Genomic DNA, 16,692 nt, shown 5'->3' on the forward strand with positions numbered 1-16,692 from the left:
TATAAATGGACTACAGGACATGTATTTTAACATTCCAAGGAAAGGCATTAGGAAATCCTTATCTACAAGAATGCCTTGTGAGCCAAGTCAGGAACAGAGAATGGATTTTTGCCAACATTCAACTCCTTAAGTTCCATAAGGGCACACAACAGCTGGATGTGTTTTCAGAAGAGGACACCATCACCCAAGGCTGTGACATACAATAAACTCTTTTCTTTGGTTTAACAGAGATACCACTCAGATGCTCTACATTCTTATCTGTCAACTGCGATTTTCAGCTAACTGTGATGGAATGTTTACTCTATGGAACTCCATGAAGAAACTATGTAAGAACCTTATCAGATCCTATTATGACACCTGGAATCACCCACAACAGAGATTAATATTTTACTGCTTTCACACCAGAAGTGAAACAAAAAGGGAGTACGTGAGCAAAAAAAGGGACAATTTCACTTTCTTTTTCCCATACACAACCAAACAGGTGAAGCAAATACTACTCAGACTTCCTTTAATCTGTCAATAACACAAGCTGAACCAAATATTTTAGCACTTTGTCTAGAGAGAAACCTACATTCTATGACAGTATATGAATTGATAGCTTTGCACAGTTTTGAGTTCAGAAAATGTTGATATTTACTCACATTTTGTTTGCCAGCCTCAGGGATGTACAGCTAAGACATGCCCGATCTCCCAAGTTACCTAGAAAAATATCAGTAATTAGCACCAATTCTGAAATTCAGGAGGACATTTATCCATGAAGTGAACTTCATACAAATATATGATTTAGAAGATTGATCTCTGCCTAGAAATGGCTACTACTGAAAGTACAAAAAAGATGTTGCTTAACACACAGAATCAAACTCTGTGGATGCGTGAGGTTTGTTTGCTCTTCTTCAACTGCCTGAAGGTAAGTTTCCAAGTCCCTCAGGCAAGAAATGATATTGCAGAAGAACTTCCCTGAAAGCACAAGTAACTTTTTAACAGCTCTGTGAGAATGCAGTATCAGATGATCCAATGGAGACCTTGCCAAGTGTTTAGGATGAAAATGGCTTTTTGTTACATTTTAAGCAAAACAAATAAAACATGAGCAGGAACGTAAAAACACTTCACTAGAGAAGTGGAACCACAACACCATTTCAATACATTGCTGTCCAGGTTGATTAGCACCTAGTAAAAATAGCTCTACTCCATGATCTCTCTGCAAAGAATACAAATTGTCTTGAAGGGAGAGGTGAGAGCCTGACCCACAGCATATGAAAAGGTAGCTTTCCAGAAAACACTGTGTCCCTCAAAATTGATTTTATTTGAAACACTAACTCAGAATCAGTCCTAATACTAGCTAATAAAGTCCAAAAGAAGGGCTGATACTTATATATGGGCACCCTTTATCCAGGTACAGAGACAAACAGCATCCATTCTGGAAATAAATTGAGAAGACCACCAAATCATAAATCATCTAAGTCACATGCTTCAATTAAGGGCCATGGAAGAAGCATCAACCCATAAAATGCTACCTAGTGACTGTATACAATCTAAAATCACTGACAGTCATCCCCGAGCCTGCTAGAAAGCAATTAATCTTCCTAGAGCAACTTAAAAGAATCTTGTATCAATATCTTGCTACAACAATTCAAAAGGTAGCCACTAGCAAGAACAAAAAGACTTTTGGACAAATCATAAAAAAAAAAAAAAATCACACAAGTGAGACTCCAAATGCCTTGATTCTTTTTGGCCAATCTTTTCAGAAGTCACTGTAACCAAAAATAAAATTGGGAGGCTGGATAGAGTGGGCATACTGTGGTTTGTTTCTCCCACGTGGAACCTACTATTTCTGGCCAATCCTAAGAGACAGCAGGACAGAAAGGTCATTTGAGAGGTCGGTGGTACCCTTTCCCACCATCAAAGATAACACATGGCCTATGACAGAACCTAAAGTAGACACCTGTATCTGAGAAAACACAGCACCCAATACTGATGACCAAAAGCCTTCCCCAGCAAAATACCCTTCCTATTAGGGAAAAAGAGATGCTGCCAAATCAGGTGGGATAATCAGAAGGTACGGAAGAGAAGTTAACTTATTTGAGGAAAATCCTGATAATCAAGGGATGTTCCATGCTAAGTGGGCTCTGAAGTAATTAGAGCAAAAGCTGTGGCATTATCAGGTCGAAGGATGTACCTATCTCAAGTTGTATCAAAGTCTAACAGGTACTCACTGCCACTGCAAGTAAAGCCAGAGGAAAAAACGCCTCTTTCTGGCTTGAAAAGCAAGTCCTGAGAATCTGTGAAGGCACTGTCATATTCTACAATATTTACAGAAAGAACAGTAGCTGAATTATTTAACCAAAGAAGCCAATCCAGAAGGACACCTCTGACCTCAAGGAGCAGCTAAGCAAAGCAGAGAAGTACACAATGTCTAGAGGGATAAGTCAGAGCACAGTAATCTGTCTCACCTGAGTGCCAGGAAGCCCACAAAGCCTTATGTGCCTAAAGCAAGAATCCTACTAGGAGAGGACACTGGACATTGCCTGCTATGGACAGGTGCCCCTAGAAATAAGAGGGATGATCTGAAGCTCAAAACTGGCTTGGAGTTTCTCAGACAAAATTCCATAGCAGCACGACACTTTCATTTCACTTACTTTCTTTCCAACCAGGCACATTAAATGTTAAGGAAGGGGTCAAAGAACAGAATTCCAAGGTTACCATAAGAAAACATGCTGACTAAGCTTTTTGTTGTACATGTTCAGAGTGTGAACAGAAATGTTAATTTCAACTTTGATGGTTCTGACAATAGCTCTTTATGTTTTGCAGTGTCTCTTATAACTGTGTACCTAGGAGCAAACCAGCCCTGAAAAAAAAAATACATACTTCCTTCAGAGAGGGGCAAAGTCCATAATCCTTGCTTCTGGGATAACAGAGGCATCCAAAAGTGTCTGAACAAGGTGAATGCTGCTTAACCATACTCAACACTGTTCATTTAAGAAATCTGCATTAGCTTTGTGAGAAGGAAAGGCAGCAGTGCCGGAGAAGCTGGATGTTAACATGTTCCTCATGGAAAAATAGTCATGGACTCTATACTTAAATTTAATGAAACATCAAACCCAAACTTTTTAATGTAGAAGAGCTGTATTGTTACTATGTTTAGAATTTTTAAAAATAAAGTGCTATCATGAAGTAAGTCCCTAGAGAAGTGTAAGCTTGCAGTACTTAACAGTCTGATCTTCACAAGAATAACATTTAGGATTCTTAGAAGCACTTAGCTTTAACTTAATCTTAGACTACTTACACGTAAAGCAAAGAAGATGAGCTAAGTAAAGCAAAACACTATAGAAAAAAAATACACCATACAAGAATGTGTTAATAATAGATTAACACTCCAAATAAAAATACTGGTTGAAACATAACCACAGTGCACCACAGCACACTAATTATTTGATTCTATCACAGCATTTCAGTTTAGGTTGTCTAAGATCTGTAATACCCAAAACTGCATCAATCATTAGCACAATTTTTTATGGCATGCCACAAGAAGAATCAAAGCTCCCATCTAATTTGAATGTACATGGATGTGTTTCTTCCCTGTTTTAAATAAACTGGATGGCTAAGGTACCCCAGTACTCAAGTGTCCAGAGGGATAAGTCAGAGCACAGTAATCTGTCTCACCTAAGTGCCAGGAAGCCCACAAAGCCTTATGTGCCTAAAGCAAGAATCCTACTAGGAGAGGACATTGCCTGCTATGTCACTGTCCAAGTTCAACTTAAATAAATGTCTTTACAGCAGTAGCTAACAAAAACCATCAACTAGAAGACACCACACTTGAGCCACTACTAGTAACCAAAAGGATGGCCTGTTCTTTGCAATGAACAAGCATCCCTACAGCTCATTTTGTCCGCCTGGATGTGAGCGTGCAGCTGACCTGCTCCCAGTGACAGCACTGCCGTGACAAGTCGGGGATCTGTGTCAGTGACAGGCAGCTCCTCGCCCATCCCCTGCCATCCCAGCTCGGGGCTCTGTGTCAGTGACAGGCAGCTCCTCACTCACGCCCTGCCATCCCAGCTCGGGGCTCTGTGTCAGTGACAGGCAGTTCCTTGCCCATCCCCTGCCATCCCAGCTCGGGGCTCTGTGTCAGTGACAGGCAGTTTCTCGCCCATCCCCTGCCATCTCAGCTCAGGACATGAAGAGCAGCCACAGGCCTCGCGTACGTCACAAGTTATCAGCTGTTTCATGCCACTGAGCTTCCCCACCCACAGATATTTAAACTACCAAATTATCGTCATTATTAATCAGTACCACACGTTGCGCTCCCTTTTCATTTTCCTAAGCTTTCAAAGCCACTTGGAAAAAGGCAAATTCATGTTTCCTCCCTAACACAGACTAAGAAAACAACCTCTTGTACTTTCTTGAAGGGAAGCAGTTCATAACTAGTGACAAGATCACTTCACACCCAAGCTATGCCGAGAGCAAGGCAGGCAGGACCGAGACGTAGTAACGCGTTCCAGCACTTTAACAAAAAGCACGTGTTTTTCCCTTCTCAGTCAGCTGGCATTTAAGAGACACCCGTGTCCCACTGCCCTTACGGTAAATCATCCCCTCCAGCCACGCTGCCGCGGAAGCACATGCGAAGAGGCCGCAGCAGCCGCGGAGCGTGGGCCGGGCCGGGAGCCGCGCCAGCCCCGGCGGACAGAGCGGCGGGGACTCGGCCGCAGCCCTTCCCTCCCGCAGCGGCCTCTCCGCCCACGCCGGGAGCCCCCAGACGCCTCCGCCCGCTCTCCCTCCCTGCGCCCTCCCGGCCAGGCCCGGCGGGCCGGAGCCGGCGGGCGGCCCGCGGAGCGCCTCACCGGGCTGTGGCGGGCGGCGCAGCGCTCGGGGCAGGCGGCAGGCGCGCCGCCCGCAGCTCTGCAGCAGCATGGACGCCATGGCGGCGCTCGGCGGGCGGGCGGGCGGCTCCGGCCCCGCTCCTGTCCCGCCGCACGGGCCGCGGCGATCCCCACACGCCCAGCAGCGCCCGGGAGCCGCGTTCGCCCAGCACCGCCCCGCAGCGCCGGGCACGCCGGGAGTCGTAGTCCAGGAGCGCACGGTGAGGGCGGCGGCGCCGGGCGGCGGGGATGGCGTCACCGAGGGGCGGGGGCGGCTCTTCCTCGCAGCCGGCCGAGGGGAGCTGCGGGATCAGCGGTGGGCACCGGGGATCGCTCCTGTGCCGGGGTTTTCCACTCGCTCGCAGCCCGCGGTCCCCGCCACGCCGGGAAGGCCAGAGGCCTTCGTGCCCGCTGTGAAGGGCGGGTGCCTCCCGGAGCCGCCCAGAGCGCTCAGGCCACACATAACGCCAGCGCAAAGTACAGCGCTCCGGCACGGCACGGCGCTCTCCTCTTTGGCAGAGGTTGGGCTGGATGATGGCCAGAGGTCCCTTCCAGCCCTGAGGAGCCGGTGATCCCGCGCTGTGTGCGGCCGTGCTCCCGCACGCCTGCGGGCGAAGGTTGGCAGCAGCAGTTCCGCTGCGCACACGTGTGTTGCTTGTGGATCTCGGGATGTGACAGGAAAAATGGCTTTCTGGTGGAGCGGTGATGGTTTTGATAGGAAATAGCACACAAATCAGTCAGCTGACAGATGGGCCACACTGGTACTGGTTAATGGTTGGCCTACAAGTAGCATATTATTCTCCAGATATTAGTCGAGTCCTGACCAGCAGTAGGATCTCTTATCAAATATTTCAGTACTTGGTTAATGCAGCATTACCCAGTACTTTCTTTATTTTTAACTGTATTGGCAGATGCAGTGAATAACCAGAATCAAACCGCAGAAATTACAATTTAACCCGAGGACACTGTCATTTTACAAACTATGCACATGAGGTTTGGGTGTTAATGCCTTCCTTGTTCCAGAAAAAACGGGGGGAAAGCTGCTGCTGGGAGTGTGTGGACAAGATGGCTGCCAGCCCTGCCAACAAGATGGCTGCCCAGGCCAGGGCTCCTGAGGGACAGGGGTGCCCCGGGATCACAGCTCGCCTGCCTCACCAAGGTAAAGTACAGCACCAGCCACTTGGGCACCTCCACACCCACCCAAACACCAAAGAAAAGAGGTGCTGTTTAACCTCAGACATAAAGGATAGCAGAAGCTGTCAGGTTTGACCCAAAATATGACTGAAAACAGCGTCTTGTGGCGCTAAAAAGCATATGAGTCTGTGGCTTATCTGTTTGTGCCTCAGACTAGGCTAATTGCGGGAAATTAATTGTTAATGTTGTAGAGTTCTTTTGTGTAGTTAAAGAAAATCCTCAGGGTTTCTCCAAAGTATAAAAAAAATCAGATTAAATTTACATTCCTTATATTTTTAATTCAAGAGTATACATGAAGATGGAATATGCAATTGACTGAATGTTAAAAAAAATCAAGACACACTTTTCTCACTATGGCTATAGAAATGCTAGTGTTGTTTAAATTTAGTGGTAGTTAACAAATTAAGGGGTATTATTATGTACTTATTGTTAGAGCTACGTTGAAAATGTTAGGCTCCCAAATGCACTGCAAGATTTTTAGCCAGCCGTGTTTGCTTTACAAGTATATGTAGTGCATTTAAATGGTTAAAATTATTTAAAATGTGCAACTTGACAATAGTGCTTTATGTTAATGGCAGTCTTGAGGAAAAAAAAAAACTAAACAAACAACATCTTCCCTATCTACGCATCTCTCACTAGACTGGGTTTGTATCTTTCTCTTGTTCTTTTTTTCTTTCTGGTTGGCTGATAACAAAACCAAATGAAATGGGGCAACTAATGGCAGTTCCTCTAACAAAGCTGCTTAATTATGTAGAAACATTATATGAAGCCTGTACAAGAAGAATAATATGCTCTGAAGTCATTAAACTATTGACAAGAGATTTCAGACAGCAAACAGATGATTACAGAGGTCTCAATACATTTATGCAGACAAGTAACCAGCCTTTCAATAGTTTCATTAAATTCATTAGTATTCAGGGTGGCAGACAATGTGGATGCATGGGCCTTTTCAGAGCTGAATTCGTTATGTTTTTGTACAGTCTTTTGTTCCAGATTTGTTTACACCTGGAAGTTACAGGGTTTGCTACTGTATATGAAAAGGATTGATTATACACTCTGTGAAAATTTCCCAAATAGATACAGTTTCAAAATACTAATTGATTGTATGCATTTACCAAGCATTGTGAAGTAACGCTTCAGAAAAGACTGAGCATTAAAAATGTTCAAGTAGTTGTACAAATTGCTCCCACAAGTCACTGTAGGTGACACATGGGCCTTCCACAGGAGTCCATTTTTGTTTTAAAGAAAACATCTACTCCAGCCAGAGCAACAGTCCATGAGCTCACAGAGAAAAACACTTGTCCCCCCAAAAAAATCACAATACCACATAGTTATTAGGGTTTTGGGATTTTGAAAAAAAAAATAACTGCTACAGCCATTTTAGACCTGGTTCTTAAAGCAACCATGTTGTCTGGAAAAGTTGTCAGCCATCTTGCTGAAAAATCTGTTTTCCACCAGGAAGAGTATGAGAGAGACTAAAAGGAAGAAAGACAAAGCCTTTCTAGATGGATTCAATAATGATCTGAGAGTAATTAAAATAAATGTAATATTTGGACAAAATTAACATTGCTATTTCATGTTAAATACCAGTCCCCCCCCTCCTGGATATTAAACAGAAGCAAAAGCAAGGTCAGAGTTGTCTAAACCAATTCAAAACAACTTCCAAATAAAAGGAGAATTCTGATGGTTGTTATAGGCTGTGTCAATACTGAAATATGTGTTTTACTGCTGTATGAGCAGAGCCCAGTGATATCACAAGGGCAGGGCTGTTTCACTTGTTTGAAAGAGGTAGGATGCATAAGACCTAAAAAAGCACAGAACATGCCCAGGGCTGTGCATTACTTGCATAGACATGACAAAGGAGCAGATGAATCTATAATTCTCATTGAGGAAGTTTAGAAATCTATCTAGAAACTGGGGGACAAGTGAACAGGGATCAGAACTGTAAGTTTTTCACCCCTTCCCTGAGGACATGTCCCAGGAAACACTTCCTAGAGCCTGTTGATGTTTTTGAGGCTTGATAACAGCTCCCCCCACTCCCAACTTGAGGTGCCTGTAGCTTGTGACAGCGGCTGTATGACAGAACCAAATCTGTGACAGTCCTGCCAGAGACACAGACACAGCCTCGGCTCCCCAGTACACCTTGATGACAAACCAAGCTGGCAGCAAAGGCAGGAAGGGCCGGGGAGATGGGGTTCAGGGGGTGGAGGGGGAGGAGGTGGGAGCATAAATAGTGTTTGATGAGTCGGGAGGCAGCTTTGCTATTTCACTGCTGCAACATCGTGTTTGTGTACACGGTGAGATTCTATAAGCTACGTATCAGTACAGGTCCATAGACGGTCCTTAAATGTAGAATTATGCTTTAAGGCTGTTAGAATGTGTTTCCATGGCAATCCCCAGGTTGTCTCCTTGAATAGGTTTAACAATATGGGATTAACCTCATTTTTATTCACCAGTGTTCAGCGTAAATGTAAAGGGGGTGGGGGGGAAGACATTACTCTGTTGCAAGTTGCATTAAGTTTGTACTCAAGGGAGAAAACCAACAGATTATTTAAACAAAAAAAAAAAAACCTCCCAGTCATTTTCATGGATTTTTAGGAGAGATTCCTGGGATAATGAAGCCTGTTGCTCTGTCAATGTTACACCCAAAGGTAAAAGTTCAAGTGGTGGCTGGATTACAGATTTGCTGTATGTACGTCCAGGTCACAAGTTCAGTCCTGTCTGTAAATGTGCCAAAACCAAGCAGCACTGGCTTCACATTAGCACAGAAACAGGCTGCCTTGGGTGCCTCTTCAAACACTGCCCTGAAAAGCTACACAGAGATTGCCTCAATGGTAACAATGTGCTGCAAACAGTCATTCCCAATCCAAGGCTAATTAACTACCTGCTCAAATTCCAGTCAAAAAGTAGTATTTTAAAAGATTGCTAGGGTTGATCCAAATTAGCAACACAAAATGACATACAAATAACATATTAGGTTGTCACTAGTTAAATTTGGCATACAGGCAGTCAAGAGCACAGCTGGAGGCGCAGAAACAGGTAATTTTGAAAATCTTTCCAAATTGAGGGAAAAGCATTTGCAGTTCAGAGTGAAAACCACCGAGGTTCTCCCTTTTCCCAGCAGATGGAGCTTATGTGAAACAAACAGGGGTTGGGGCACTGGAGGAGCACACGGGGTAGGAAGCCACAAGGTTCTGACCAAGGCAGGACCAAGCAGAGGGAGGACAGGCAGTGTTTGGGCTATGTGCACAACAAAAAGGGGAGAATGTAGCTATAAAAAGTGAATTGATTTAGACTTTGAAACACTAGAGACTCCTTTTTTTCCCTCCTGTATTTCTTAAACACACCTGTTAGTTCCAGCTGATATGAGGAGGACTGAGATTTTGCTGCAAAATCATCAATCCTGTATTTAGGTAACCTGTTGTGCCTCCAAATGAATCAGTTTGCTTTTATGAATGACAGGCTTTATAACTATGCATTTAGAGTTATTCTTTGCCTCCAGGATTTTTTAGTCCGTAGGGTTCGCAAGTTCCTGTCTGCAATCAGAAACACAGAAAGCCGACAATCGCATGTCATCATCTGCCTCTCAGAGTTAGGTCTTTAAGAAAACACCAAATGTTGTGTTACTGTCAATAAAAGCCCTAAATCTGCCACTTCTGCTTTTATGCACCCATCAAGAAGCAAGACAAGAAGTGCATGTGACCTGGGACGCTCTCCCCCACCCCATCCCAGATTTTGTAGACCCGTTCCTGCGCTCCTTGTATGTCACAAAATTCCTGGTGAAGTCAGGCAGTGTTGTACTGGAAAAACAGGGGATCCCTGCAAACAGAGATACCTTTCAGTTTGTGCCCATTAAAGAAACAGCAGAAGGTCAGCACACCATTTTAGGAGAATTTTTTACCTTTGTATACTAAAATGGAGAAAAATGTGCTGCTTCCAAGGGCCATTTTAATGGCAGCAATGTAACTTTCTTTACCAATTTGGCGTGGCTGAGGCTGCTTATGATAAGCACTGGTTTGGAGGGGAGCAGGTTACAGCCAGCACATGCACACAGCTGTATATGACTTGATGCAGGCAAAATGCAAATTTTCCCTCAGGCATATTTGGGCTTTCTCTGCCTCAGAGGAGGTGAACAGAGCTAAATGTTTCTGTTAAAAGAATAAGTGAGAAGGGTATTGAAGAAGGATACATTCATTTGCTGAAGCCTGATGCTTAAACTTCCTATGCCGAATTTAGCCTTCTTGGGCCTCTGCTGTTGTTCTCTCTCTCTTGCTGGTTTTGCTGATGATCTTATCACTCCTGGCTCATATTTTTCCCATACAATCAGCCTGAATAACCCTACTGGAATGTGTCTTTCCAACCTTTGAATCACTCTCTCTTATTTACCTTTCAGCTTTAAACTTTCTACCTTTCATAATCCAGACCAAGGCTGTAACACAGATCTCACACTTTTTCATCCTGTTCTCCTTGACCTGGCTAACACTCCCATCTTCCGCGCTGCCGTACAATGACCTCCCCATTCCAGCATGCAAGCCCACAGCCCCTCCTTTATTCAAGTCAAAGAGCTGCTTTTCTCAAGAGGCCTCCCCACAGAGATAATGAAAAGCAGATTAAGAGATTTAAAAAAGGAGTTGGTTCCTTTGGAATGGTCAGTGCGCTTTCCCTTTCTACAACCATCCTCAATACTGTAAATTTTCCAAATCAGTGTTTGTCTGCATGTCTTTGCCTTGACCTCAGCAGGACCTAAGCTGTTGGGCCTCAATCCTATATATGTATATGCATGCCATGTCCTTTTGCTATCAGAGACATTCACACAGTGGTAAAGGAACAGTGCAGTTATGTATTTGTAAAATCAAATCCTGGTGCTTGCAAGATAATATCATAGAAGTCTTGGACAGAGATAAAACTTAACATTTTAATTGTTGTTTTCATGAGACAGAAAGCATGGCAACCTCCAAGGCAAGTGAAGTGGCAGCTCTGTTGACAGCACTTGATTTGTAGGATATGAGAATCTTGAGGGGAAATACCTGTTAAAATAGGATGTGAAGCTATAGAAAAACAACAGGGAGCCATCAGCACAAGTACATCCCAGTGGTGCTTTGCCAGTATCCTGCCTTTTTCTTGTGCGGCTGAATTTCAGGCATCAGAAACAGAAGATGCTTTGTCTGGGCTTTCCCATGTAATCAACAACCTCTCTCCTGCCTGCCTTAGGCCTCTGTTCACATTATTACTATTATAGTATTCCCTAGAGATAGACTTGGGAGGCATTCACCCCCAAACATCCTGTTACCTTCAAGCAATTAGATATTTTCTCAGAAACACATTATATGCTTTAATCCTACATGTGTGTGTTACGTGTGTGTAAAATGTGGCTAATAAGTTGTATACGTAAGAAAATACAAAGTTGATGTAAAAGAGCTTTACCGTTGGATTTGATCAGTATCCAGGGGAAGTAAAGTCACCCAAAGCAGGTGCTCTCCTCTGAAAGCAAATTCAAGAGGGAATATTGTGTACAAACTGAAGGTTTAGCTGTGGGCTGTAAATATCTAGCAGTTCATCAGCTGGATAGAGTGACAGGAGCTCAGTGAGCCTCATCTGTGCAGCAGGTAAAAGTGAGCCATCCTACCTGCTCATCAGTCAGGGTGGCAAGCCCCACACTCATTCCAATATGACACATATCAAGTATTTTCTTTTTTAATCGCTAATCCAGCAGCTGAAAAAGGAAATATGCCCAACAGATATCAGCCAAAAGCTGGCTCAGGCAGCAGTGCTTCCCTGTTGTGCCAAGGGAACAACCTCCTCCCCTCTGTGAGGCCTCTTCTCCCAAGGAACAGACATCTAACTCTCCCTGAGCGGGAAGCCTCTTTCAGCGTGCCAGCTGGGAATCAGGGCCCTGGGCACAATCCCAGCACCTGTGCCTAGTTTTCTTACAGAGCACAGCCAGCTGCTCTGCTAGGTCTGCAAATGTCCTCTATACCCTATTTCTTTCCTGTGTATTGCTTTGGATAAGCAATGCAAATGATTTGTTTATATTTTGGGTTTTTGCAAATGCATTGTTTTACATATACCTTAAACTGGTTTGTTTAAGGATCATATCTGGGCACTGACAAATGAAGTCATGCCATGTTTTCTATAATTGTTAAACCAGGGTTGTTGAACCAGTAGTGCCCAGAACCCTCTGTAGTATTTTTGAGGGAATTTGAAGGTAAGCAGGATGTAACCACAGGCCACTTTGGAAACTAGTGACATGGAGTTTGTGAGGAAGAAGTGTTTTTGATGGCTGGTGTTTGTCAGCAAACTTTTCTGGCATTACACAGGGTAGCAGAGAGTATATTTGACCCTGAGGGTTCACAGGCATTAGATAATTGTTTTGGCTCTGATTTAGTTCTCAGTGTGTTAGACTAGTCATTTCTATCTGTGACAGCGAACTATCAACTGCAAACTTCCTGTGTGGAAATAATTATACATCTTTTCCAAGTTCACATTATGTTCTTATGTATCCAACAGTTCCTATGCAGAAAGGCGATGTTAAGAGTTGAGAGCATTGTCACTGCTAATAGCTTGACTCTGAAAAGCCTTCACATAATTCAAAAATCCTAGCATAAGTGGAGCCAAAGTGGGGTTAGAATTCTGTACTGCAGCAGGAAGGGGACACAAAGAGGTCTGGAAAATAATGAAGGTGGGAGGAAAGTGAATAAAAAAGTGAAAAAACCCAGTTATTATCGCTGCTCATAATACCATATTAATTCAACCAGTTTATCTGGGAGCAGAAAAAAAAGAACAGAAAGAAAGGGATTTTCATATAAACTCATTGCCACATTGGATGTTCTAAAACCCCAAAATATAAATAAATAGGCTCAACAAGAAAATATACAAACTCAAGGGATCTAGGCTTAATGGCATCCCTGACACATGCTTGTCTACTGCAATGTCCTCTTTGGAAGTTAGGAAATCCCTAAACTACTGATTTTCAGAAGCAAGAATGACACAAATGGGTAGGAGCTACTTTTCCTATGCTCTGTTTCCAATTCTAAGCATCCATTACTACTTCCTTTCTTGGTTTCCCTTGAGGAAAGGACATGCCTAAGCCTGCTTTGAATATTAAAAGCCTCCTCCGTTCTGCACAAATAGAGGTGAGAGTAAGGGATCATAAATGATTACCCATGGGCAGCTAAAAAAAGCTAATAAAAGCTGTGTGATGCAAGTCCTAAATTGGAACCAAGGAGGTGTTTGAGGTAGGCTGAAGGGTCTCTGCTGGTGGGTCTCGAGGCACTTGGCTGAGTTGTGCATGGCTCACCCTATGCTGGGGGCCTTTGGCAGTTTGGTTAGTCCTAGACAAGCACAACACTGTTACTGCCGTCCTTAAACTCCACATGTTCCTCTCACCAACAGAACAAACAGGTTAATTAAGGTGGGGATTTTTTGTGTAGAGATATAATGAAAGCCAGGTCAGAAAGGGAAGAGATCTCAGTCCACTTGGTAACTTACACAGAACGAAACTCTACCAAGGAAAGGAACTTGCATCTTCTCTTGCTTTCTTACCACAGTGTTTCCTCTTTGCACTTTACAAAGTCCAACTTCTGCCATAATCCACCTGGCAACAAGTTACAGTCGATCTCCCTCTAGTGGGTAATTAATTACCCATGAAACCACAGCAAGACTGAGATGTGTTAAAAACCTGCCTTGCACTTGCTTTTCTTTATCTTCTTTCTTCAGTTGGCTTTCTTCTTCTTTCATCTGTGATCTTTCTCACACATGCATTATGTGTTTTCTTCATACCCTTCCCAAACATCATATCTGCTCGTTCTCCGTTCTTGTGCTATGTGAGGAGTTGGGCTGTTTGAGAGGTTTCTGTTTGACTTTGATGTAAGTGGAAATAAAAGTAAAGAAGCACCAAAGAATGAATTTAAAATGAAATATTCTAGAGATTAGTGGTGTTTGCACAGAGGCACGTGTGCAACCCCCAGTATGCTGGAGGCTTAGAAGTCTGGGAAAAAGAAAACCATGAGACCTACCTTAAGTTTGTAATTTTTTTTTTTTATCAGGAGTCAGTCAAAAGAAATTTACATTTGGGTTTTCTTATCCCTAAAGTTGATTTATTTGGGTTGAAAATCTTCTGTATTCTGCTTAGTAGTTTGTTTCCCTTGCATTTGTTGTTCCATTACCAAAACTATTAACAGCAAAATACATAAGACAGCTGTGTTCAATCTGAAGTTAGCACTCTAACAGCAACAGTTAACTACCAAAGAGTATTCCCAGAGCAGAGCTGACATTAATTGAGAAGGATAGTGCTCTCAAATATGTCGAGACAAGATGCTATAGAAATTGATTCAACCAGACCATGCCTTTTGTTTATGGAACTGCATTTCTCTCCTTGTAGAGCACATAGGCTGCATCCTATGGCTGTGATTCCATTTAGATTAATGGAAATATATTAGGGATGAATCTCAAAGGTATTTCTTTGGGTTTTTGTGTGTGTCTGTGGTGAAGTACATTTCAAACAAAAAGATGGACAAGTCAGTATTGTCTGAATGAAAAATGACAGATATGGTTGAAAGAAATTTTTAGGACAGGCTTTGATAATGTATTTCTCCAGTGACAGCAGGCATCATCTTAATCATTATCTGTTAGCTTTCTGTTTAAAACTTTGAATTATCTGAATAAACCAACATGAAAGACATTGTGCTCCAATCCAGGTATTTTCCAGGTTCCTGAGGCACTGACCTTTTGCTCAAATCACTGTGGTAAATGGTGTTCCACAAAAGTCATTAATTAGAACCCCAAGTGTCGTTATTATGGTAAACTTAGGTATCACAAGGAGAATTAATAACATGAAGATAAACTGAAATTTTACTGAAGCAAAGTAAGTTCACAGATTATTTATGGTGAGCAAATTCTGCTCCTACAAACACCTATGCAATCCATATATTTACATTATTTTGTAAAACAGCATCATACAAAAATAATTTTTCCATACAGCATATCAGGATTATCAAGTTATTTTACTTACATGGGAAAAAATATATTGTAGCTGTTGCTCCCTTTATAAATGAGTTGTCAATATAACTAATTTCATTTCACTGTAATAAACATTAAATGAATTCCAATCCTGCTCCTATATCAGTTACAACATAATTTTACAACATAATTTTATTCAGCCGAGACGTTTCATAAACCTGCTGAAGGTAAGAATTGCAGACTGTGCTGAGGCAGTATGTGGAGGCAGGGAAGAGGTACTGCAGAAGAAATTTACAGGTTTTGTCTCTGCAGCTTTGCTTGCATCGATGTACAGGACAAAAAGAATTCAGTGACTATCAGCTTTCACTACCAGCCTGGAGAGCTGACAGTAAGAGAATGTTCTTTTGCATCCAAGTTGAGTACATTTGTTCTAGAATTTACTAAGACTCTGAAAACAAAGAAACTTACAGTGCCACATCCTGTTCTTTATTTAGGTTGCATGAAGGCTTCATTTGGCATTATGGAAACTAGAATGACTACACTGGGCTAAACCAAAGGCCTGTGAGTCCCTTTATCCAATCTCTGGTCACAGTCAGAAACAAGTGCTTAGGGAAAGAGTATGAGAAATAGGGTGAGCATAGAGCATTCCTGCCTTTGCTGCCTGCAGCAGTGACTTGTATTTCATTGCTGCTGATAAACACACTCAGAACGGAGTCTGGTGGTCAGAGCACGGAGCTGGGAGCTATGAATCTGCTGTTTCAGTCCTGCCTCTGTCACCAAGGTTACTTGTACATTGCTGTGTCCCAGCTCATGTGCTGGTGGCGAAGCTGCCTTCAAGCCTCTGCACTGCAGAGGCACGCACAACCCATGCTCACGCAGCCACACTCGAATTCAGGCTGGTTTTGGTCACGTCTGGTATTATGGAGAGATTTGTTCCTCCCTAATGAGCTGCTTAACATCTGTGATTGTTTCCTGAAGAGCTGCATAATACCCCAGTGCACTTCTTATTGTGTCTCTGTATCTCTTCCCCATTCCTTCTGGCTCCTCCATTTTTCACATGGTTATCATCACTGGCCTTTGTGGAGCTTGTGTTTTGTCTTAAGCTTGTCATCCCTCAGTTCCTACACTCAAGAACAGCAGGCTCAGTGCAGTGTAAAAGCTCTGCAAATATTTTCCCTGTGTAGCCCAAGTCAAGGTCAATCCATCAGGTAGCACAAAGAGGCCAATTCTTTCAAATGTCCCGACTGAAGCTGCCAATAAAAAGGTGATGCTGTTAGATTTCCTGTAAATCAGAAAGATAATGTCAAAGGCACCTCCCTAAAAATTCCTGATAAAAATTTTGTTTAAAAACTATGTTTCACATTGTTTCAGGGCTGCCTGCAATTCCCAGCATGATGAGATTACTCCTGAATGGATCCTCAGAAATTGAATTCATCAGCTGCAGGCTCACTTTTGGTGAGTTCACGGTTTCCTCTATGCTCCTGCAAGTCTGTCACCTCTTCCTCCACAACCATTGTTCCCACCTCCATTCATCTACCATCCCTTCGGAAACTCCCAAGTGGAGGACTGGAAGCTCCACCCTCAGGGGACTAGTCAGAATATCACGATGCAGGCAGGTAGATAAGGAGTTGTCAGAATTCCCTTTTCAGGGGAGAGAGAGCCTTTACCAGTTTGATACCATTGGGGA

The 16,692-nt window shown here is 43.1% G+C and overlaps 2 protein-coding genes across 4 annotated transcripts in view; one reads left to right on the forward strand and one right to left on the reverse strand.

Annotated features, from left to right (window-relative positions):
• Nucleotides 1-4,967, reverse strand: part of LETM1 (leucine zipper and EF-hand containing transmembrane protein 1) — a 29,002-nt gene extending 24,035 nt beyond the window's left edge. Inside the window, exons 1-2 of the mRNA XM_085059618.1 lie at nt 4,836-4,967; nt 642-699 (exon numbers count right to left, since the gene is read on the reverse strand). Of these exons, the coding sequence (XP_084915744.1) occupies nt 642-699; nt 4,836-4,914 (137 nt within the window). The 5' untranslated portion in view covers nt 4,915-4,967. The remainder of the gene's footprint in view (nt 1-641; nt 700-4,835) is intronic.
• Nucleotides 4,968-4,989: 22 nt separating this feature from the next.
• Nucleotides 4,990-16,692, forward strand: part of NSD2 (nuclear receptor binding SET domain protein 2) — a 99,482-nt gene continuing 87,779 nt past the window's right edge. For 2 of the 3 annotated variants that reach the window (XM_085059612.1, XM_085059615.1), the window contains exons 1-2: nt 5,317-6,012; nt 16,377-16,460. The gene's annotated coding sequence lies outside the window, so the exon portion shown is untranslated. Of the gene's footprint in view, nt 5,075-5,316; nt 6,013-16,376; nt 16,461-16,692 lie in introns of those variants that run through there. The other variant, XM_085059613.1, reaches the window with a different exon arrangement.

The sequence above is a fragment of the Lichenostomus cassidix genome, chromosome 4 (assembly GCF_008360975.1).
Source record: "Lichenostomus cassidix isolate B80296 chromosome 4, HeHo_3.0, whole genome shotgun sequence".
Classification (NCBI taxonomy): Eukaryota; Metazoa; Chordata; class Aves; order Passeriformes; family Meliphagidae; genus Lichenostomus; species Lichenostomus cassidix.